Below are 25,524 nucleotides of genomic sequence, written 5' to 3' on the forward strand. Positions count from 1 at the left end.
CGTGTTCCCCTGGAACCAATTTTAACTTGCCTACAGCCAGCCCTATGTTATTATGTTAGGCCTTCGAAGCCTGTCTGCGTCCCGTTCTTTCAACTACAACTACACTGACCAGGCCACTGATGGCCGTGTTCCCCTGGAACCAATTTTAACTTGCCTACAGCCAGCCCAATGTTAGGCCTTTGATGCCTGTCTGCCGTCACTCCTTCCACTAGGCCTCCACTGACCTGTCTATTGCTGCCCGTGTACCCCTTGAACCAACATCATTAAATATAAAAAAAAATAATTTGATTATAAAAAATAAGATCGTGTTGAGATCTCAAATGCAGACATTTTAACAATCAAAACAAACACACAACAAATATCTGGAACTGTACTACAAAGGTCCAACAGCTACAATTTCTTTCTCCTGCAAGAAGTTAACTGAAAGTTTTTTGGAGTTGTTAACACAGATATGGCATCCACCGAGTGTTGTCCTGTCGCGTCTCCTTTAAATTATTTCCAATAAGATGTTAAACTATTAATTTAATAAAATCAATAATTAAAAAAATAATTGAGTAAGTCAAAAGCACATTGCAAATAAACATTAATTACAAATCAAGAAGCATGGCGCGTCCGAGGGTGAGTAGATACCGAATAAGAATATAATCACCCTCGGACGCGCAATGCTTATTTACAACAGCCTTCCTTCCTAAGAATCAGCCCTTTCGTGGTGTAGAGAGAGGTTGTGTTACACTCCAAGGTGTTCCCCGGGTTGCCTTTCATGAGCTTCGATCTTCCGGCTCTCGTTTAGTAGTTGGTGGAAACTACGCTGCATTAGGCCTACAAATTTGGTATGGGGTGTAGAGACAGGTTGTGTTACACTCCAAGGTTTTCACCAGGTTGCCTTTCCTGAGCTTCGATCTTCATGCTCTCGTTTAGTAGTTGTAGAAAAGTACGCTGCATTAGGCCTACAAAATGGGTATGGGGTGGAGAGAGATGGTGTGTTACACTCCAAGGTGTTCCCCAGGTTGCCTTTCCTGAGCTTCGATCTTCATGCTCTCGTTTAGTAGGTGTCGGAAAGTAGGCTGCATTAGGCCTAAAAAATGGGGAATGGGGTGGAGAGAGATGGTGTGTTACACTCCAAGGTGTTCCCCAGGTTTCCTTGCCATTGCTTCGGTCTTCCGACTCTCGTTTAGTAGTTGTAGAAAAGTACACTGCATTAGGCCTAAAAAATGGGTATGGGGTGGAGAGAGATGGTGTGTTACACTCCAAGGTGTTCCTCAGGTTGCCTTTCCTGAGCTTCGATCTTCATGCTCTCGTTTAGTAGGTGTCGGAAAGTAGGCTGCATTAGGCCTACAAATTGGGTATGGGGTGGAGAGAGATGGTGTGTTACACTCCAAGGTGTTCCCCAGGTTGCCTTTCCTGAGCTTCGATCTTCATGCTCTCGTTTAGTAGGTGTCGGAAAGTAGGCTGCATTAGGCCTACAAATTGGGTATGGGGTGGAGAGAGATGGTGTGTTACACTCCAAGGTGTTCCCCAGGTTTCCTTGCCATTGCTTCGGTCTTCCGACTCTCGTTTAGTAGTTGTAGAAAAGTACACAGCATTAGGCCTACAAAATGGGTATGGGGTGGAGAGAGATGGTGTGTTACACTCCAAGGTGTTCCCCAGGTTGCCTTTCCTGAGCTTCGATCTTCATGCTCTCGTTTAGTAGGTGTCGGAAAGTAGGCTGCATTAGGCCTAAAAAATGGGGAATGGGGTGGAGAGAGATGGTGTGTTACACTCCAAGGTGTTCCCCAGGTTTCCTTGCCATTGCTTCGGTCTTCCGACTCTCGTTTAGTAGTTGTAGAAAAGTACACTGCATTAGGCCTAAAAAATGGGTATGGGGTGGAGAGAGATGGTGTGTTACACTCCAAGGTGTTCCCCAGGTTGCCTTTCCTGAACTTCGATCTTCATGCTCTCGTTTAGTAGGTGTCGGAAAGTAGGCTGCATTAGGCCTACAAATTGGGTATGGGGTGGAGAGAGATGGTGTGTTACACTCCAAGGTGTTCCCCAGGTTTCCTTGCCATTGCTTCGGTCTTCCGACTCTCGTTTAGTAGTTGTAGAAAAGTACACAGCATTAGGCCTACAAAATGGGTATGGGGTGGAGAGAGATGGTGTGTTACACTCCAAGGTGTTCCCCAGGTTGCCTTTCCTGAGCTTCTATCTTCAGGCTCTCATTAAATTGTGGTTAAATGGAACAACTGCATTTGGCGTACTAGTTGGTTTGGGGCCTACTATCGGTGTCTGCCACTCCTTGCTGTTCTCCTGGTTTCCTGTCCTGAAATTCCATTTTCAGCCTCTCGTTAAGTAGTTGTTAATGTTAGACTGCATTTGGCCTACTAGTTGGGTTGGGGCCTACTATCGGTGTCTGCCACTCCTTGCTGTTCTCCTCCACTGAACAAAGCTGTGCCGCCTGTTTACTACGGTTGCCAATTTTGAACTGCATTTCGACTACTTACTGATTTGGCCCTACTCTCTGTGTCAGCCTCTCATTCCAGTTGTCCTCCACTGCAATGCCCCCTGGTTATTCCTGTGTTACCAATTTTGAACTGCATTTAGCCCACTTTCTTCTTTGGGCCTATATCTGTGTTTCCACTTCATCGTGCCCATTGCCCAGCCAGTGATAGATGAGTCTGCTGGTACATTGACCCATAACGCAACATTCCCCGTGCACGCTACACAACAACATTGTGACCCTGCTGAAAGTCAGGTTGCTCTTCCCGCATACCATACCACCTTACACGGGGACAAAGAGGAAGGTGCAGATGAAAGTGCAGGTTCCTTCATCAGGTGGGGGGAGGAATACTAGTTGGCGACGTCACTGGCACAGGGCCTCTCATAGTACGCAAAAGTGTTGCTGCCGGTGGGAGGCGCCCCCGCCGTGCAAACACACCGCTGTACTTTGAGGGGCCCTGTGCCAGTGCCAATGCCAACGAGTGGGCCCCCCCTGCTTGCTCAGGTTCACAGCACTTGCAAAGTTGAAATACTTACCTCTCCCTGCTCCACTGCCGTGACGTGGTCCAGATTTCCTGGGCCCACTAATTACTTGAACCAGCCCTACCCCACACAACTTTAGCCAAATGACCCCCAATTTCAAATGCCTTCCAATTATTATAAGGTAAATTACGCTTGACAAGCTTCATTAAGAAGAATGGATGGTTTTGACATTAAAATGGGTACTCTAGGTGTTTTCCTGGCCCCCACTCACTGCCGACTATGCTGCCCCATTGACTTGCATTGGGTTTCGTGTTTCGGTCGATCCCGACTTTACGTCATAATCGGCCGATTTCACTCGACCCGACTTTGGACATAGTCGGGTTTCGCAAAACCCGGCTCGACTCTAAAAAGGTCAAGGTCGCTCAACTCTACTTGCTACGTCTCCAGTCCCTGGTAGCAGGCTCTCTGGTCTGGTAAAGTCTTGATTATTTTCTGTTTATGACATGTGCAGAATGAATCTTACTTGTGAATTTCAAAAACGTACTAAAACGGTGGACAGGTACATGTTCCATCACAGTAAAAAGTTATCTATCTGCACCTAATTCCGCACAGTATCAAATTCTATAACTTGATACTGGACAAGACAGGAGAGTCAGGGGAAAATGTGGCTGTAATCAAAAACTTTCGAGGTTAAAGTGGTGCTGCCATAAAACAGTAGCTTTCTACATGAAGACATCTTAGCAGCACGGTGGCTCAGTGGTTAGCACTGCAGCTTTGAAGCTCTTGAGTCCTGGGTTCAAATCCCACCAAGGACAACATCTGCAAGGAGTTTGTATGTTCTCTCTGTGTTTGCGTGGGTTTCCTCAGGGTACTCCAAAGACATACTGATCGGGAATTTAGAGTGTGAGCCGCATCGGGGACAATGATTATAATGTGTGCAAACTGTAAAGCGCTGCGGAATATGTTAGCGCTATAAAAAAATAAAGATTATTACTATCAAAGGTTTCGTCGGCATTTGCCAAGTTTCATTAGCACATTCATATCACTTATAGAAAGAGAAACACGTGGCAGCACTCACCGAGCCTGAGGTAGGAATTCGACTTTATTGAAGCATCTTTGTAACAATCTTCACGGCACGGGGGAGTAGGAAAAGAGGTGTGAGCACCTCTTTTCCTACTCCCCCGTGCCATGAAGATTGTTACAAAGATGCTTCAATAAAGTCGAATTCCTACCTCAGGCTCGGTGAGTGTTGCCGCGTGTTTCTCTTTCTATGATATATTTCATGTACTGTTTTCTATGCGAGCACCACCTGAGTACGTCAGTTCTAGTGGCCAACTGCACACCGGGTTCCAACACGGGCTGTGCGGCTTGATTTTTTCTTCTCCCGTTGACATTCATATCACTATTGATGAGGATGTTTGGGACGATCATTTGCTGGTTGGCTCACTAGCAAATTACAGCCGATATAGATTCCAGAGGCAGGATCATCTCGTGATCAGTTAAATATCAGAGAAGAGTTCTCGCAATAAAATTGGAAAAAGTTAAGTAACTCTCTAATCCTGGTTTTATCAAGATTAATCAGTAGGGAGCTCTGCTCCATTGCTTACCGATGATTGATTGTTCAAGTTGGCGGTATTGCTGAACTGCTGACCCAAAGTAACAAAGGCAGCATCAGAGCAGCACAGGAGCTCATGGAAACTCTATAGTAAAAGACCTTGCAAGTGTTGCGCTCTTGCGTAGGACTGGTCACTACTACAACGAGTAGTAAAAATTGTAGAATTGAAGACCACTCCATTCTAGAGAATGAAGGGGATTTCAAGTCACCAGTAGATAGCAAAGTTCCCCGTTTTCACAAGCACATGCCAATTTTAACTATTTATAATTTTCAGCAACCATTTTAATCAATACTTCGTCTGCAGTGCTGTGTGATGGTCATTCTACACAACTTGGAGAATGAAAAAAAAACTTTTATTCTACCCAACTACCAATATTGATGTAGATGTATACTACAAGTTATGAAAGCAAAGAATAACAAAAAAAAAAAAAGAAAAAAAAAAAAAAAACACAAAAAACCCAGCAACTTCTCTTACCTCACCGTTGTCCACTATAGCCATGGAGCTCATCTGACCACAAGCAATGCCAACAACAATCTTATTCTGTAGACAACTAGTTACTCTTCTAGGGATTTGCTGATTTGCCGTAGAGCCAGATCCAACTTGCCCTGAATTATTATATCCCCAAGCATACACCTTTTGGAATAAAGAAAAAAAATCTATGATTAATCAAAAATTTTGTCAAACAAAGATAAAAGCATCAGGAAAAAATACTGGGTGGTTATAGCTCAATACTTCCAGACTGCCAAAAGCTATTAAATGTCAGACTGGTCTGCAAATGACTGAAGGACATTTTAGAATTTCACTACATTGTCCGCAGCTGCAGAAGAGGGGAGCTGGCTGACAGACCGCAGGACTGCCCATGGAGATGGCTGAGTTTAATCACCACATGTTCCTTGCTGACTTCTGTACACCGAGCTGAGAAATGTGTACACAGTTTATAAAACCACTAACAGTGCTTAAAGTTTACACTGAGATTATCGAGAACGAGCATCATAAAATATAATATATACAGTACAGACCAAAAGTTTGGACACACCTCATATAAAGATTTTTCTGTATTTTCATGAGCATGAAAATTGTACACTCACATTGAAGGCATCAAAACTACATAACAAAAAAGTGTGAAAGAACTGAAAATATGTCATATTCTAGGTTCTTCAAAGTAGCCACCTTTTGCTTTGATGATTGCTTTGCACACTCTTGGCATTCTCTTGATGAGCTTCAAGAGATAGTCACGGGAAATGGTTTTCACTTCACAGGTGTGCCCTGTCAGGTTTAATAAGTGGGATTTCTTGCCTTATAAATGGGGTTGGGACCATCAGTTGTGTTGAGCAGAAGTCTGGTGGATACACAAAAGAAAAACGAGTGGCCATCATTACTTTAAGAAATGAAGGCCAGTCAGTCCGAAAAATTGGGAAAACTTTGAAAGTGTCCCCATGTGCAGTGGCAAAAACCATCAAGCGCTACAAAGAAACTGGCTCACATGAGGACCGCCCCAGGAAAGGAAGACCAAGAGCCACCTCTGCTTCTGAGGATAAGTTTATCAGAGTCACCAGCCCCAGAAATCGCAGGTTAACAGCACCTCAGATTAGAGACCAGGTCAATGCCACACATTCTAGCAGCAGACACATCTCTAACAACTGTTAAGAGGAGACTTTGTGCAGCAGGCCTTCATGGTAATGTGCAGCAGGCCTTCATGGTAAAATAGCTGCTAGGAAACCACTGCTAAGGACAGGCAACAAGCATAAGAGACTTGTGTGGGCTAAAGAACACAAGGAATGGACATTAGACCAGTGAAAATCTGTGCTTTGGTCTGATGAGTCCAAATTTGAGATCATTTGTTCCAACCACCGTGTCTTTGTGCGACGCAGAAAAGGTGAACGGATGGACTCTACATGCCTGGTTCCCACCATGAAGCATGGAGGAGGAGGTGTGATGGTGTGGGGGTGCTTTGCTGGTGACACTGTTGGGGATTTAATCAAAATTGAAGGCATACTGAACCAGCATGGCTACCACAGCATCTTGCAGCGGCATGCTATTCCATCCGGTTTGCGTTTAGTTGGACCATCATTTATTTTTAACAGGACAATGACCCCAAACACACCTCCAGGCTGTGTGCACATACCCTAAGGGTTGAAAGTTGAACAGCGATTTCTCATTTTTGCAAAAAAATTTACAAAATTTATTTTTATTTTATTTACCGGTATTTATTATTTTTAGGGACATCACATCACATTTAAAGTTACCTTGAAGGGCCTATATGACAAAAAAATACCCCCAAAATAATAATTTTAATTTCTATAGCACCAACATATTCCGCAGCACTTTACATTTTAGAGGGGACTTGTACAGACAATAAGACAATACAGAATCACATAAATAACGGATACCAAGAGGAATGAGGGCTCTGCTTACAAGATATGAGGAAATAGGTGAAACACAAAAGGTGGATTGCTTTCATTGTTCTGACAAGCCATAATGTAATAAATCGGGTGTTCATATAATGCTGCATGAACCGGTTATCAACCAGAATTTGTAAAAGTACAGACACAGAGGGTTATTAAATGCATAAAGCGTGTGAGAACATGATACGAGGGTACTGGTTATGAAGAAAATTTTGAATGAGGAACACTAGGATAGTTAAATGTGTTGAGGCGGTAGGCTAGTCTACAGAAATCCATCTTTAGGGCACGCTTAAAACTGTGGGCATTGGAGATTAATCGAATTATCCTGGGTAGTGTTATCCAAAGAATTGGTACAGCACGTGAGAAGTCTTGGAGATGGGAGTGGAGGTTCTGATTATTGAGGATGTTAACCTTAGTTCAGAACGGAGGGTACGGGTAGGGTGGTAGACTGAGACGAGGGAGGAGATGTAGGGTGGTGCTGAACCGTGGAGCGCTTTGTGGGCGAGTGATAAATTTATAGTGAACTCTGGAGTGGATAGGTAACCAGTGCTATGACTGGCATAAGGCAGAGGCATTGGTGTAACTGTTTTTGAGGAATATGATCCTGGCTGACACCATTCTAAAATGTGGAAGGAAAAAAAAAAATGAACATTAACTTTTTGTCACAAAATTAGATCCAAATTTGTTTATTTTTGCAAGGTTAACAGAAAAAAAAAATGGACCTAAAAATATGTTGAGCAATTTCTCTTGAGTACACCAATACCCCATATGTGCGGGGAAAACTACTGTTTGGCCGCGCAGCAGGGTTTGGAAGGGAAGGAGCGCCATTTGACTTTTTGAATGCAAAATTTGCTGGAATAACTAGCAGACGCCATGTTGCGTTTGGAGAGCCCCTGAAGTGCATAAACAGTCGAAACCCCCACAAGTGAAATCATTTTGTAAACTAGACCCCCCCAGAGAACTTATCCATCTTATGTGTGATGAGCACCTTGAACGCCCAGGTGCTTCACAGAAGTCTAGAACATTGAGGTGTGAAAAAAAAAAAAAAAAAAAACATTTTCCCCACAAAAAGGTTTTTTTTAGCCCTAACTTTTGCATTTTCACAAGGGTAACACGAGAAAGTGCACCATACAATTCGTTGTGCAAATTTCTCCTGAGTATGCAGAAACCCCATATGTGGGGGTAAACTACTGTTTGGGCTCACAGCAGAGCGCCGATCCAAGGGTAGAGGAGCTTTCTACCCTCTGCCTGCTTGTCAAATGCTGAGATCCAAGCATTTAGGGGGTTAAAGTGCCAGGAACAGTGCGGGCACTCCTCATGGCACTGAGAAGCGGGTGTCAGCTGTCAGAATCAGCTGACACCCGGCGGCAATCACGCTCACACAGTCACTGCGCGCATGGAATTGCCAGGAAGTCGCCATACGTCTGCAAGTGCCAGGTGACCTGGACGTATGGATAAGTTTAAGCCCGTAAGTGTACCTTCCCACCTGCATGTTTTCTCTCTATGTCCACCTATGCCGAAAACCTTTGAATGACAGCTTTGGCTTCAAACAGACAGGGAAAAATGGAAATAGATGAAAAACAAACATTGGGGAAAGTCTCAGGGTATGTGCACACGTTCAGTATTTTGCGCGTTTTTTTCGCTATAAAACCACTTACCGTTAACGGTATTTTTTCTGAGCCCATGACAGCACCAACGAGAGAGTGGATCCGCCCATCAGGAGCAGGAAACCTACATATACAAAAGGATGCTACCTCTCCCATGTTTCAATTGGATTACAGAGCTCGAGAGGACCACCCAAGGTTAATGGCAAAATAAATATGTACAATACTCGAATGCCTAACTATTTCATATATGTGAACCTTATAAGAGGAAGAAGTGCACACCCAAAGTAAAAGGGGAAGGGAATCTAAGGGTGCTGTCATGGGCTCTGAAAAATACCGTTAACAGTAAGTAACTAAGACTTTATTCGGTCGCCCATGACCGCACCAACGGGAGAATTACAGATAGTAATAACTATTTAGGGAGGGACTACAGCCTGCAGTACCCTTATACTGAAGGAGAGGTCTGAGGAAGCACCCAAATCTAATCTATAATGATTGCAAAACTTGCTCGGAGAAGACCAAGTGGCCACCTTACATATTTGGTCAATGGAGACTTCTGATCTTTCTGCCCACGAGGCTGCCATGGACTGAGTAGAGTGCGCCCTCAGCTTCTCAGGTGCTGTCTTGCCACTTGAAGTGTACGCTAGAGAAATGGCCTCCCTGATCCACCTAGCTAATGTGCTCCTCAACACCCTAAGACCATTGCTGGTGCCTTGAAAGGAGACAAGCAAGGCATTGTCCTTTTTCCAGGTATCATTGACCAATAGGTACTCTAGGAGACATCTCCTAACATCTAGAGTGTGGAGCTTACTTTTTCTGGTTGGGGAGGAAAGATGGAAGGACTATTTCCTGTGTTCTATGAAAACTGGAAGCCACTTTAGGTAAATAAGCTGGATCAGGTCTAAGGATAACCCTGTCGTCATGGAACTGTGTATACAGAGGGAGTCTAGAAAGTGCCTGCATGTCACTCACCCTTCGAGCTGACTTAATGCCTCCAAGAACGCTAACTTGAGGGAGAGTATCTTAACAGGCTGATGAAATGGGCTCAAAAGGAGCTTCCATCATGGCCGTGAGCACTAGGTTTAAATCCCATGGCATGAACCTTACTCTAACTATGGGTCTGGACCTGCCTGCTGCTTTAATAAACATGTTAATCCAGTAGTTATTGGCGACCTCACAGCTAAAAAGGGCCCCTAAGGCTACGTTCACATTAGCGTTCCGCTAATGTGCATCGCTGTTGCGTCGGCGACGCAGCGGCGACGCGCCCCTATGTTTAACATGGGGGACGCGTGCGTTTTTTTTGTTGCGTTTTCCGACACGTGCGTTGTTTTCGACGCTAGCGTCGGACGCAAGAAAATGCAACAAGTTGCATTTTTCGTGCGTCCGATTTTCGTCAAAAAACGACGCACGCGTCGCAAAACGCAGCATTTTTGCGTGCGTTTGCGTGCGTTTTTTGGTGCGTCGTGCGTTGCGTCGCCGACGCACCGGCGCGCAACGCTAATGTGAACGTAGCCTAAGGCTGATACCTGCACCTTAAGGGTACTGGTGGAAAGACCCATGTCTGGACCTTTCTGAAGAAACTCCAGGATTTGAGCTATTGGAACCCCCTTCCCAGCTACCAACTCTATTCTGTAAGATTTTTTCCAGGTTCTAGCATAGATCTTGGTCGTAATTTCTTTCCTACTTTTAAGAAGGGTATTAATTAAGTTTGGAGAAAAACCTCTATCCCTTAGCAATCACCTTTCAATCTCCATGCCGTCAGATGGAGTCCTGGCACCTGAGGATGGTAGACTGGGCCCTGGGATGGGAGATCTGAAATTTCCGGTAGCACCCAAGGATCGGATACTGACATGGATCTGAGACATGAGAACCATGTCCTCCTGGGCCCAAAAGGGGGCAATCACTATTACCCTTGCTTTGTCCTTCCTGATTTTCCTCACTACTAGAGGTAGCAGAGATAAGGGAGGAAAGGCGTAAGTCAGACTGAAATCCCACTTTATTAGCAAGGCATCCACTGCCAGAGGGCCTTCTCTGGGGTCCAGTGAGCAGAATTGTTTCACTTTCCTGTTGCTCCTGGTAGCGAAGAGGTACACGACCGGCTGACCCCACAACCGCACAATTTGGTTGAAGGTGGCGTTTTTTTTAGAGCCCATTCCCCTTGTCTTAGTTGGTTGTGGCTTAAAAAGTCTGCTGTGGCATTGCCCTTTCCTCTTATATGCAGTGCTGTTAAAGATAGAAAATGTTGCTCTGCTAACTGGAACAGTCCTTCTGTTGCTTCCATCAGTGGTCTGGAACGAGTCCCGCCCCGGTGGTTGACATAGGCCACTGTGACCTGATTGTCGGAAAGGACCCGCATGTGATGACCCTGCAGATATACAAGGAGCTTTTTAACGGCTAGTTCTACTGCCATTAATTCCTTCAGGTTAGAGGAACTGTCTACATCATGTTGTTCCCCTAGGCCCTGGATCATGACCTAATCAATATGAGCCTCCCAACCAGTAGGGCTTGCATTCATGGTGACCACCTTGGTTATATTATCCAGAGGGGTTCCCTGGGAGTATAGGTTAGGTTACTGTGGTCTAGCCACCATTCAAGGGATTTCACAGAGGTTCGAAAAAGTCAGCAGACCCTCTAAATTACCCCCAAGGCTCCTATTATTCAACAAGAGGTCCCTCTGTAGAGCCCTTGTATGAAATTGTGCCGACCAGACCGCGGGAATGCAAGATGACAGGGAACCCAAAAGGTGCATGGCTTTCCTGAGGGACATGATGGGGTTATTAGAAGTGCCGAGAACCTTATAACGGAGACGGATCAACTTATCGAACGGTAGACGACACTCCTGAGTCTCAGAGTCTAAAATTAGGCCCAAAAACTGCTGCCCTCTCAGGGGCTGTAACCGTGATTTTTTAATATTCTGTAGCCACCCCAAGTGTTCCAGGACGGACATTGCTCTTTCCAGCTGTACTGAACAATGGTCCGCTGTTCTGCCTACAATAAGGAAGTCATCAAGGTAGGGAATAATAAGGATGTCGGATTCACGCAGGTGGGCCATGACCTCAGCTACAACTTTAGTGAAAAGGCGAGGGGCAACCGCAAGGCCAAAGGGAAGGGCCCTAAACTGGAAGTGACAGACTGAACCTCCCATGGAAACTGCCACTCTAAGGAAATGTTGATGGGCTACATGAATGGGTACATATAATATGCATTGTTTAGATCTAACAGCACCATGAAACAGTTTTCCAAAAATAGCTTTATTGTTGAACTGATAGATTCCATGTTAAAGGGAATGTATTATCAGAAACTTATTGAGGGCTTCAAGATTAATGATTGTTCTGAAGGAACTGTCCGGCTTTCGAACCAAAAATAGAGGAGAGTAGAATCCTTTATTTTTCTCTGCCTCTGCCACTTCTACCAGGACCTTTTTAGGACATAGATCATGGATCTCCAACTCCAGGGCAGCCTGTTCTGAAGACGACGACCGGAAGGGAGTAACCCTGAATCTATTTTGAGGAACGGACGAAAATTCTAATTGAAGCCCTGATGAAATCAGACTTAAAATCCAGTCATAGTTGGAGATCAGGGATCAGGTCAGGTAGAAGGCCGCTAGCCTACCCCCCATGGGCACCGCTAGTCATTGGGATGGTTTCTGATGCTCCTGTGAGGAGCCTCCAAACATAAATCCCGTACATTTTCTCTTCCTTTCCTCCCACTTAACTCGCTCCCTGGAAGGCTTCCTATGACTGAACCTTCTCCTACTGAAAGGGTGTCGGTAGGAAGTAGTCAGTAAACTGGGGAATTTTTTTTTTTTTATCATCCCCTGCCTTTTCTAAAAGTTCATCCAAGACTGGACCAAAAAGGTACTCTCCTTCATATGGGATGGTGCAGAGTCGGGATCTGGCTTGGCTTATCACCAGGCCAACATTTCAGCCACAGTGCCCTTTGAGCTGTGTTGGACAGTCCTGCTGCTCTAGCCGCCATTCTTAGAGTCCGCCGAGGCGTCTGCTAGGAAGGCTGCAGCCCCCTGAATTATAGGTTAGACCTTTAAGATGGACTCTTTCGGGGCTCCATCCTTTAACTGGGATTCTAGCTGAACCAAGCAGACCATCATGGATCTGGCTGTACAGGTGGAGGCTACTGCCGGTCTCAGGGAGCCAGCTGGCATCTCCCAAGTCCCTGTTACACCCGGTCTGTTTACTGTACCTCCAGGGGGTCTCTATCAGGACTCTCGCTCTGTGCCGGCTTCACGTTGCCTGGACGCAGCCCCCAACCCTCCTTCCTCTCCTGCTTCCTGGCGTGCAGCCAGCAGGTTCCCTGGCAGGGTTCTTAGGTCGCACGCGCGCCTGCTCCCGGTCTCTTAAAGAGACAGTGTGCATTTTTCAAATGTTGCCTCTAACCAATGGCGTGTGTTTGTCTATTATTTCTAGCCCTTCCACCATAGGGAGGGCGCCGGAGCAACAAGTGTCTACTGTTGCTAACTTCCGGTTCCTGTTATTCTGCGCTTCTGTTTCTGAAGTATCTGCAAGGAACTCCGCTTATTCTGTCTGTTTCCACAGATCCTCTGCTACCAGTTACTCGGTTAATCTGGACTGCATCCGCAGTATCTACTCTGGACCCGTCTAGTCCTGCCAGTCCGCCAGCCTCACTTCCGGACCACGCCAGTACCACCGGCACCAGCTTCTACACCTGGTATCCTCCAGTCAACTCTGCAATACCCGCTAACCTTGCTGGCCCGTCTGTTCCGCTGGGACAGCCGCCACGAGTACGGGGTCTAACTGAAGGTAGCACCCGTGTCCTCCAGGCATTCCATTCTGTCCCTGTTAGAGGGGACTTACTACGGGTGTCTGGGGCTCACGCAGTAACGCCCCCTTCGGAGCCCCCTGGACTGTGGTCTAGTGGTTCCACATCAAACCTTAATAAATACGAATGTGAACTTCTACATCTGTGCCTCCGTTTCCATTCGTTACAGTCCCTTTAAGGAAGGAGTCTGCCTTTTTGTCTAAAGGGTCTTTCAAGGAGCCCAGGTCCTCAAAGGGCAGGGAAGATTTTTTAGAGGCTTTAGCCACAGCTGCATCGAGCTTCGGGGCCTTGTCCCATCTATTCACCACGGGATCCTCAAAGGGATATCTACGTTTGAATGCCGGAGGCAAGGAACCCTTTTTTTCCAGCCTCTTCCATTCCTTGCCTATCAGGTTCTGAATTTTACTATTCAGCGGGGAGGCCCTGCATTTCTTAGGATCTAATCCACCAAATATTAAGTCTTGTACAGAAGACTCTGGACTAGAATCTGCCACCCACATGGTGGACCTGACCGTTTTAACCAATTTAGCCATGCGGTCTAATGGAAAACAGAAACGGCTAGAGTCCCCCTCTGAAGAGGATGATGAAGAATAAGGCCCGGAGTAATCTTCATCCTTTCTAAGGTCAGCCGAGGATTCGGAGTCTATAAAACTAATTCTAACCACTCTTTCTTCTTAGAACTCTCCTGAGATAGGGACTCCTTCACCTCCAACCTAATAATCTCCCTTAGGCTTGTCGTGAGTTTCCTCCGCTACCTGTAAAAGGGGGGGAAATATAAGGCACTGTATTCTAGCTAAAGGCTAACCATTCCCTCTTTTAGCACCCTACCGTCTGCTGTACACAAGGTTGACATAACTTTTCGGGTAAGCATCTGGCAGGGGACATCTGCAAAGGGCACACTCTCTGCCATGATGTCCCAGAACACTTCTTCCCCTAGCAGGACAGGAAAAAATAAGGGGAAGACTGCATCACCAAGTGTACTTTCACGAAGATCTCTTACCCGTGTTACAGTTTCATAGGTACCGGATCACGAGGGGGACATTTCTCTGCCGATGCTGCTGAATCTTCCCCCCTGGAGGAACTCCTGAAGCTGGACAAACCACTTGCCCGGCTACTACACGTTTCCCGGGCCTTCAGTCGTGGCTTTATACGGGGCCTCACAGAAGCATGCTGCTCTAGATTTGGTTGCTGCAGGTCCTCCTGCTGATCCAAGGAAGCTTCTGCTACGTCCATCCTGGTAATGGCTCAGAAGCACTATCTGCAAGAGTTCAGGACCTTTACGTCACCTCCCCTCAGATATCCGGGTCAGCAGGTCTCTGGCAAGGGGATAATGCCCCCCCTCCTGACCCGACTCCACGCCCCCCTGCCCTGGCACGCGACCCAGCAATGTACCAGGAAAAAAAGAGAGCCGTCCGGGATGGCCTTTCAGGCCCCAACCCCGGCCGCATCACCCAGCTCACCCTGGACGCCGCAGCACGCCGGGAAGCGCAGGACAGAAACAGACAGATGCATCGGGGTTCCAAAATTGTGCTGATGCAAAGTTGACATGTGGGAAATGTTACTTACAATCACAGCTGATTGAGTTTCTACTATTCAGGTACGATATAAAATACACATTATGAGTCTTCATGCTCACCTCTTCTTCCCCTGGTGAAGCCACTGCTGTGGCAACATGCGTTGGGTGTTTGACCCCCCCTGGACCGCTGGTTTGCACAATCTCTGGTCATGTTCCCTAAGATCTTTTAACTATCTCCATTGCAGGATTAGTTTCAGTTTCTGATCCTTTACATACATTTTCATTTTGGCTATAGGGTATTGATGCATTTGATCTATCTGTGTCTGTGTATACACCAGACTTCTGCTCAACACAACTGATGGTCCCAACCCTATTTATAAGGCAAGAAATCCCACTTATTAAACCTGACAGGGCACACCTGTGAAGTGAAACCTGTGAAGTGAAAACCATTCCCGGTGACTACCGATCGCATGTGCAACACACAGGCGATGATCAGATCGCCTGTGTGTAGCAGAAATGCTCACTTGCTATGAGCAGTGACCACTGGGCTGCGCTCATAGCAATCCAGCAACGACATTCACAGGGGTCTGCTGCAGACCCCGGGTTGTCATGCCAACCCATCGGCAACCCGCGGTAAAGTGACACAGGCACTGATGGGCAGGATTAGTGACGTGCTTCTGGCGTGATCACCTTAAATGCCGCTGTCAGAGATTGACAGCGGCATTTAACAGGTTAACAGCCGCGTGTGGATCGCGATTCCACCCATGGCTGTTAGGGGCATATGTCAGCTGTTCAAAACAGCGGACATGTGCCGGGAACTATGTGGGCTCAGCACCGGACATGTACGGCGCATGTCATGAAGGGGTTAAATGTTTGGCCACACCAATGTGCACTAGGCGCATTGCTTGGTTTGAACAACCATTCTGTGCTGAGAGAGTCCCTTTAATTTGATTATATTGCTTTTTTATACTATTCTCTAAAATTAAAATATAAACTCTGAAATAACCACTTTAAATACTATTGGCATATCCTTCATGATGGTATGCATTGGTCATGGGCGAGCATTTGAAGGACTGGACCTTCTTCGATTAAACAGTGACCGGTATTTTTTGCAACCATTGATAACCTAAAACAGATTACCATGCTAGGTGCTGTAGAAAATGAACTGCACCATGTCAAGAAACATTATTACCTCTCCATCGGATGTGGACACCATGGAATGATGAGAACCACAAGCCACACTCACGACCTTCTTGTTTATCAAGTTGGTGGACACTTGACATGGAATTAAAGCTTGATTTGCGGATCCATTTCCCAACTGGCAGTAGGCATTATGACCCCAGCTATATATTTCTCCATCTGCAAACACAAAACTAATATTTGACAAATCAGTAGTCACATAACATTTGTGGCCATTGTGTTCCTTCCTACACTATGATTGTGGCCTATTTGGGTGCAATGATCAATTCTTGTAGTCTGGTTCCACAAGATTATCTGGAATTAAGTATTCCGCTTCCCTTGGTCTTCTTTCATTCACAATGAGCTCATCAAATGCTTCAATACAACAAATAGGGTCAGATATTGCTAATTTCAGCTAATGTACAAAGGAATTTTGTTTTACAATGGAAATATGAGTCTAGAATAGATCCTGTGACCAGTGTGAACATTGCAAGAGTTCTAATTTTTTTTTTTATACAGCCCAAGATATAAAGACAGAAGGAAAACATTTTTTAACATACACTGAACATAAAAACTTGATTTAAAAAGTATAACATTTTCTGATTGCAAGACCGAACCTTCCAGAGTAGCCAGAGTAGCAACGGAGCCAAACTTATTCCGGTAAACAACAAGCACATATATTAATATGGAGACATTTAATTTGGTTTATTCCCCTCCCTTTATCCCTACCTGAAGTAACAATTACAACATGAGGACCACTTCCACAGCTTAGACTAGCTACCTTCTTCCCAGAGAGAACATTAAGACACCTCGGTTCAATGATACTCTGTGCATCTCCTGTTCCCAAACAGCCACTGCTGTTAGTGCCCATCACAAAAACCTGTAAAAGGCATAAAAGAAAGAACATTTTAGGTAAAGTTCTCTAGGAAAATGAGGATTTATTATTCATTTTTAAGCTGGTAATACAAATAAAATTTCATAGCTTCCATCTGTTCGTCACCTTTCACGATACTGACAATTGATAATTTGGCTACTTTTCTGGTTATCTTCTACCAGTCAATGTGAATACAGTGACTACGTGACTGCATACTTGTGAATCCTCACATCGCGTGCACTGAACATTGTGAGGATTATCCGATGCTGTGAGCATGACCGCAAGTATGTGATTTGCATGCACGTGGTCACGCGCAGACTAGACTATCTGGCCACACTCAATGCAAGTGTATTGGGTGAAGACGGATACAGGCTAGTCGGAATGTCGCCGGAAGTAGGCAAATCACATAGATGTGTTCACATGACTGCCCACTCCCTACATCGGAGAATCCTCACAGAGTTTGTGTGCTGTGAGGGTTTACTAGTCTGCAGTCACAGATTTGAAGCTTAAGACAGGACAACCCCTTTAAGAAACCAAGATACAATGCAAACTTTGCATATAATGCTGTTGAGACATTGATCTTCAAATGCATGAATACATGTGCATACTGTGCTAGATGCCCCAAAACTCTGGTGCATTATACTAATCACCATACCTTCCACCACATTTATTATGCGTTTAGACACTGTCATCTCCTCACTCATCAACAACGGATCCTACCTTTGAATAGAACCGGTCACCTGGTTTGCCCCATATGAGATAAGATCACCACCTTTCAGCCCTGATATATAGCGTTCTTATATGCTGTATACATGCCCCCAACCCGACCTGCAAGACAAGAAAAATACCCTTTCTAATACTCCCTTAAGGGGCATCGGGTCTGATGGGCATCAATGTCTTGGTCCAGCACCTCCTATCTTCTTGCGATGCGGTCCTCCTCCTTGCTCCGTGTGGATGACGTGTTCCAAGTCATCCATGCAGTGTCCCCCAGCATTATGCTCCTGCGCAGGCATACTTCTCTGCCCTGACAAGGGAAGAGCAAAGTACTGCAGTGTGCAGGCGCCGGAAAAAGTCAAAGAGCCCCGGCGCATGCGCACTGCAGTACTTTACTCTGCCCTAGTCAGGGCAGAGGGATGTACGCCTGAGCAGGAGCGCGATGTCGGGGGACACTGTATGGATGACGTAGGACACGTCATCCACACAAAGCAGGAAGGAGGACTGCATCACAAGAAGCAGGGAGGACCGGACGAAGACAGCGAAGCCCATCGATCCAGACTATCCCGTATTATAAAAGAGTCTTTTTTTCTTTTCTTGCAGGTCGCATTGCGGACATACATACAGCATTATAGAAAGATGTATACCAGGGCTGAAAGGTGGTGGCCTTACCTCATATGGAACAAACCTGCTAACAGGTTGCCTTAAAATATGTAGGATTTTGACCCAGGAAGTGGCATGTCTGCTAGAAATGGTCAGGGTACCATCAAAAGAGAATGTCTTGTTATGGCTCATAGGCATAGATGAATTGATCAATTTGTGCATTAAGTAGCTTCATTTTATAAGTATGTTCGGTAATACAGTTCAAATTTCACATATTCAAGTTCACACTGTCAGGCTGCACTTGGTTATTATAATGATAATAATAATTTTATTTATATAGCGCCAACATACTCCGCAGCGCTTTACCCATCAACAGGGAGTTGTTTCATAATAGACGGTAGTGGATTTGCAGGAAAGATGTGTAAGTTAATATAATCACACAAGCGTAATTTCAGGAATTAAGTACGGTAAGCCATCTAAACTTGGAATGGTGTAGTAAGCTCAGAATGGAGAGTCTAAAGATGCTCCAAATGTGCAAAAAGGTTTTTCAACAAATTTATTGTAGCCAAAAAGAGGTAGTCATAGAAATATAGGAACAGATGTGTTCAAATCAGACCAAACCCAACGTTTCGACCCACCAGGGTCTTATTCATGGGGTTGCTTGGTTTCCAGTGATATGTACATATATGACAACTAAAGAAAGCAGAAGGGCAACTTCTCTAGTGCAAGTCCTGTCTCTGTAATGTCTAGGGAGGGCGCTCCAGTGTCGAAGTACTCGACTGCTCAGTGTTGAAGTATGTGGTAAGTAGATTATATGTCTAAGGGAACTTAGTCTTACACACCGTGGTCCTATGGTATCCTGTAGCAAGGTATCCTGTAGCAATACGGGAGATGGTAGATCTACATGCCCTATTAGATATAACCGGACTGAGCGTTCTGAATAGTCCTGTAGAGATGGCGCACTATTGCCAAGTAGGTTAAGCCTCAATAGAGTGATGGTGGATGATGGACAGTTGAGTCCTAATGTTCCTGTGGAGCCTGGAGTACTGGACTTGTGGGGTCCTGGGTTCGTTGTGAGAAGAGGAGGTGGAGCGGCACTCCCGTGCCTTGCTCAGGGCAGTGCCGCTCCACCTCCTCTTCTCACAACGAACCCAGGACCCCACAGGTCCAGTACTCCAGGCTCCACAGGAACATTAGGACTCAACTGTCCATGTAGATCTACCATCTCCCGTATACCCTTTTGGACCGTACCCGGCACCATTGCTACAGGATACCATAGGACCACGGTGTGTAAGACTAAGTTCCCTTAGACATATAATCTACTTACCACATACTTCAACACTGAGCAGTCGAGTATTTCGACACTGGAGCGCCCTCCCTAGACATTACAGAGACAGGACTTGCACTAGAGAAGTTGCCCTTCTGCTTCCTTTAGTTGCCGTATATGTACATATCACTGGAAACCAAGCAACCCCATGAATAAGACCCTGGTGGGTCGAAACGTTGGGTTTGGTCTGATTTGAACACATCTGTTCCTATATTTCTATGACTACCTCTTTTTGGCTACAATAAATTTGTTGAAAAACCTTTTTGCATCACATCCAGTCTGAGTGCGGTATTTCTTTGATATGACTGTTCGGGCCTTCGGGTCTGTCTTACCAGCACCTCGAGTATTTCCGATCTGAGTGCATACCATTATTTCCCCCAAATGTGCAAAAAGCATGAACCACTGTGATCATATTAGTAAATTTTAAGACCAAAGTCGAAATTAAGTTTACATGGTCTAAAAAAAAAAAAAAAAAAAAAAAATTCAGAAACTTTCAGTAAATCTGCTCTAATGTGTTTTGAAAAAACAAAACCTGAAATCTGAGCTAACGTTATGGACAACACGGTATTTTCAGTTTGAACCACCATTCTATATGACCATTGGGGAAACACTGGTAACAATACAAAGAGTTATGGAGTGGGAATCTACCATGAAGGGCGCACACCTGTTGTGGGATGTAGACCATCAGAGATTGACAGGTCCCAGTTACCACATTGTGGCAAGATCCTGCAGATTCCTACATTCAGATGTCAGACTATATAGCAATGGAGTGGAGACAGCCAAGTGAAATATGTCACTGCAAGAGCAATACAGTGGGGCAAAAAAGTATTTAGTCAGTCAGCAATAGTGCAAGTTCCACCACTTAAAAAGATGAGAGGCGTCTGTAATTTACATCATAGGTAGACCTCAACTATGGGAGACAAACTGAGAAAAAAAAAAATCCAGAAAATCACATTGTCTGTTTAACATTTTATTTGCATTTTATGGTGGAAAATAAGTATTTGGTCAGAAACAAACAATCAAGATTTCTGGCTCTCACAGACCTGTAACTTCTTCTTTAAGAGTCTCCTCTTTCCTCCACTCATTACCTGTAGTAATGGCACCTGTTTAAACTTGTTATCAGTATAAAAAGACACCTGTGCACACCCTCAAACAGTCTGACTCCAAACTCCACTATGGTGAAGACCAAAGAGCTGTCAAAGGACACCAGAAACAAAATTGTAGCCCTGCACCAGGCTGGGAAGACTGAATCTGCAATAGCCAACCAGCTTGCAGTGAAGAAATCAACAGTGGGAGCAATAATTAGAAAATGGAAGACATACAAGACCACTGATAATCTCCCTCGATCTGGGGCTCCACGCAAAATCCCACCCCGTGGGGTCAGAATAATCACAAGAACGGTGAGCAAAAATCCCAGAACCACGCGGGGGGACCTAGTGAATGAACTGGGACCAATGAGAGAGCTGGGACCAATGTAACAAGGCCTACCATAAGTAACACACTACGCCACCATGGACTCAGATCCTGCAGTGCCAGACGTGTCCCACTGTTTAAGCCAGTACATGTCCGGGCCCGTCTGAAGTTTGCTAGAGAGCATTTGGATGATCCAGAGGAGTTTTGGGAGAATGTCCTATGGTCTGATGAAACCAAACTGGAACTGTTTGGTAGAAACGCAACTTGTCGTGTTTGGAGGAAAAAGAATACTGAGTTGCATCCATCAAACACCATACCTACTGTAAAGCATGGTGGTGGAAACATCATGCATTGGGGCTGTTTCTCTGCAAAGGGGCCAGGACGACTGCTCCGGGTACATGAAAGAATGAATGGGGCCATGTATCGTGAGATTTTGAGTGCAAACCTCCTTCCATCAGCAAGGGCATTGAAGATGAAACGTGGCTGGGTATTTCAACATGACAATGATCCAAAGCACACCGCCAGGGCAACGAAGGAGTGGCTTCGTAAGAAGCATTTCAAGGTCCTGGAGTGGCCTAGCCAGTCTCCAGATCTCAACCCTATAGAAAACCTTTGGAGGGAGTTGAAAGTCAGTGTTGCCAAGCGAAAAGCCAAAAACATCACTGCTCTAGAGGAGATCTGCATGGAGGAATGGGCCAACATACCAACAACAGTGTGTGGCAACCTTGTGAAGACTTACAGAAAACGTTTGACCTCTGTCATTGCCAACAAAGGATATATTACAAAGTATTGAGATGAAATTTTGTTTCTGACCAAATACTTATTTTCCACCATAATATGCAAATAAAATGATAAAAAAAACAGACAATGTGATTTTCTGGATTTTTTTTTCTCAGTTTGTCTCCCATAGTTGAGGTCTACCTATGATGTAAATTACAGACGCCTCTCATCTTTTTAAGTGGTGGAACTTGCACTATTGCTGACTGACTAAATACTTTTTTGCCCCACTGTATATGAACTGGATCACATATTAACATGATCACTAAAAAATATCATTACAGGAATGGTAATGACAATTTATTGCAACTGCACCACGAGTGAAAATGTATTATTAAATTATGAACGGAAATAACTAGTGGGCCCCCATGTAGTTTGGGCATTTTTTGTTAAGATAAATAAACATAGATAACATGTCTACTTTACTTCATCATTTTTTGTGATGTATAACACTTCATTTCCAGAACCGAAGACACAAGCCTTTCTGATAAGCTTCAAATCTTCTTGAGGACAAAGTGCAAATATCGGCCATTTTCCAACATCTACCATGGTCAAGGTAGATCAAAATTAGAACGGCACAGTCTGGGAAGAAAGAAAAAAAAAAATAATTATTTTACACCGAAAATGGGTAATCATCCTCTTAAACTTCCTTGTAAAATGCCAGGGTTTGCTGCTATAAATCTGCTCAGCAACTTACCATACATACATTTATTAAATTACATTTTGTATAGACACATGTTACATTTAGACACCTGTTCTTTGGTGGCTTATAAAAACAAACATTCTTGGCAGCACATTGTCCTGTGTAACCAGTGAATATACTGTAGACAACCCAATCATTCTGTGCACATTTCTTATTATCAAAAGTTCTTTGTGCACAGAATTCTCGTTGGCCTAAGGGTATGTTTCCAGGGAGCGTCGTGGCTGCGCTTTGGATGCAGATGATGCCTCGTTCCGCCCAAAGAGCCGCCCCACTTTGTACGCATGGCGATTCCACCTGTGTTCATTGAACACAGGCAGAATCACCACATCCTATCCATAGACTGTTATTTATCTTGGGGAGACGGAGCGTCTCCGCAAGATAAATAGGGGTTATTCCATGTCAAGTGAACCAATGATTTTTACCACTATATTTTTAATTCTTTTGAGATTTTGTTATTTGGTAACTGTGTCAGAGAAGGCAAAATGTGAAGAAGAAAAAATTCTAGATATTTTTTTTTTTAAATTTTTTATTGATTTTCAAAGTTCGAAAAAAGTGCGAATTTCGGTGTTGCCTGCCTTTTCTCCCCATAACTCAGGCTAGAAAAGAGATCGAGAAAAAATAAACACCATTCTACTCAGAACTGTACAGGCTTTCACCAGATGTATCACAAGAGTATCTTTGATAATATTTTACCTATCCGAACGCAAGCGCAAAACTTTAAAACGCATTTCCGAAAAAAAACGTTTAATTTAAAAATGTCAAAAACTGCACATGTGCCTACTATGCTTCTAGCCACATCTGTACCAAAATACAAGATGGGATTGTGATGGGATCATATTTTAAAAAAATACAACTATTACAGTGTCAGTTCAAAAATCTTGATTTCAGATCTGTTCAGCCTGTGGTCTAACAGTGTGGGGTCTAGATTTACCAAATAATCCATGATTGTTAGATATTACTGTATTATTTTATTATGTTACAGCTTAGAAGCAGGAGAGGACAGAGGAGAAGCTTTGTTAGGGCTGAGAATGACCAGGGGTGGACAGTGAATGCAGAGCAGATGACCGGCCGGCAGCTCGGGCCTCCACAGACCGTATTCACACCAAATCTTATCATCCAGGAAACTCCTCAAATGGAGGGAGAAAATATTCTTAACATCCAGTTCATGGATTGTACAAACTAGGACTACGAAGAGGAAGAGAGTTTGTGAAAACATCGGTTACAGGAAGCAGAAAGGGGACTCAGTAATACCGGACTGTCATCCCACATAGTGGAAATAAAGACAGTGACGACCATGAAGTGGTAGAAGGCGGCACAAGATCGGCCATGGATGACACAACTGGTGATGTGACCTGTGAATATGATCGGCGCTGGCGGCTTCTAAACTCTCCAAAGATTGTGAAAATGAAGACGTAGAAGTGACTTTTCTGCACTTTCTGGTCCAGCGCCGTCCTTTGTGTATCCAAGAAAATCAGACATTGTAAAAGTGAACAAAAATCAGATATAACTCAGGTGGAGCCGAGCCCCATGACCGGCCGTACATACTCTGACACAGAAGGAAACGGCCATTGCTAGTGAGCCCTTATGGACAAGATGACATTTCACCCACTAGAAGGGACACATTGATGATAATAGGCCAGTGTAAAAACCTACTATTAATTGTTTGATTAGTTCATATTTTATAGAACGAGGATTTAACTACTGGACTATTCTTCTTAAACACTTCAAAAATGACATGTTTAGTGATATAATAGAAAAAAATTGTTCCATGTATAAATAGGTGGTAGAAATATTGGTTCTTTTAATCTTGTTTTTAACATATAATTAGGACGAGACTGTATTTAGAAAATCACACTTGAGGATGTGATCACCTTTTATCTTTTGGCTTGTTCAAAGAATTCAGGTTGAAAATGCTGAACAAGTTGTTATGATGATTACGATGGATTTATTCTGGCACTTCGGGATTTGTTTTTTGTGTTTCTTTATTGTTCCATATAAATGTTGAATGCAATAAGTTGTAATTTGAAAAGAAAAAAGGAAGAAGCTCACACAAACATAAAATCAGATGATTCAAGGCTTAAAAAAAAAATACAAATTTGATAGATCCCAAGTTGAGTCCCAGTACAAATATAAACAAGGACACGAGTAATACACATGCATGTTATCACAATTTTAAAACATACGTTTTTTTCACAATTGCGCATCAAAATTTTTAATTGGATTTCTCCAAAACAAGATATAAAGAAACAGTCTTGTGACATATCAAATGAAAGCAGTTACCGTTCTGAGAAAAATGATGCCTCTCCCACCTCTATATCTTAACTCTAGCCCGAGGTATGATAAAAAATGTAAAGCCATACCAGGCCAAAATCCGCGCTTTCAAAACTTTAAAAATCTGTAAAAAAATTAACTGATGAAGAAAAAAAATTCTAAACTTTTAATTTGTAATTAACTAAAGTTGTACTTCATAAAAACAAAAAATAAAAAAAAATCTAAAGACGTAAGGTAAAAAAAATATTCATATTTGGATCACTTGATATGGAATGACCCATAGACATACTGCGGTCTTTAAAGACGCACCGCATGTCCGGATACGCAGGGCAACCGGATGCAGCCGTGCGCACATAGTGGAGACAGGATTTCATAAAATACCATCCACTATCCTGTAACATCTGGACGCTGCGGCTATACGCAGCGTCCAATCCGGAGCAAATCCTGATTTAATATGCCCAGTGTAAACATACCCTAAGCATGCCAGCAAACGATCATAAATCAGCTTGTACATCGCCAATCAGTAGTCATAACAGCTGGGACCGGGCAATGTAAATGCCCATAGCTCCTACCACTACGTATTGTAGGCCTGTACAACACTAATATGGATTCCTTAACCCCTTTCTGATCTCGGACAGGATAGTACATCCGAGGTCAGAAGCCCCGCTTTGATGCGGGCTCCGGCGGTGAGCCCGCATCAAAGCCGGACATGTCAGCTGTTTTGAACAGCTGACATGTGCCCGTAATAGGCGCGGGCAGAATCGCGATCT

The 25,524-nt window shown here is 44.2% G+C and overlaps 1 protein-coding gene across 4 annotated transcripts in view; it reads right to left on the reverse strand.

Moving 5' to 3' along the window:
* The window catches only part of RCBTB2 (RCC1 and BTB domain containing protein 2), a 125,498-nt gene that overhangs the window by 68,801 nt on the left and 31,173 nt on the right, over nucleotides 1–25,524 (reverse strand). For all 4 annotated transcript variants that reach the window (XM_069758302.1, XM_069758299.1, XM_069758300.1 and 1 more), the window contains exons 2-5: nucleotides 22,207–22,362; nucleotides 16,802–16,952; nucleotides 16,086–16,252; nucleotides 5,046–5,204 (exon numbers count right to left, since the gene is read on the reverse strand). In XM_069758302.1, the coding sequence (XP_069614403.1) occupies nucleotides 5,046–5,204; nucleotides 16,086–16,252; nucleotides 16,802–16,952; nucleotides 22,207–22,329 (600 nt within the window). In that variant the 5' untranslated portion in view covers nucleotides 22,330–22,362. The remainder of the gene's footprint in view (nucleotides 1–5,045; nucleotides 5,205–16,085; nucleotides 16,253–16,801; nucleotides 16,953–22,206; nucleotides 22,363–25,524) is intronic.

Source organism: Ranitomeya imitator, chromosome 3 (genome assembly GCF_032444005.1).
Source record: "Ranitomeya imitator isolate aRanImi1 chromosome 3, aRanImi1.pri, whole genome shotgun sequence".
NCBI classification, from domain to species: domain Eukaryota; kingdom Metazoa; phylum Chordata; class Amphibia; order Anura; family Dendrobatidae; genus Ranitomeya; species Ranitomeya imitator.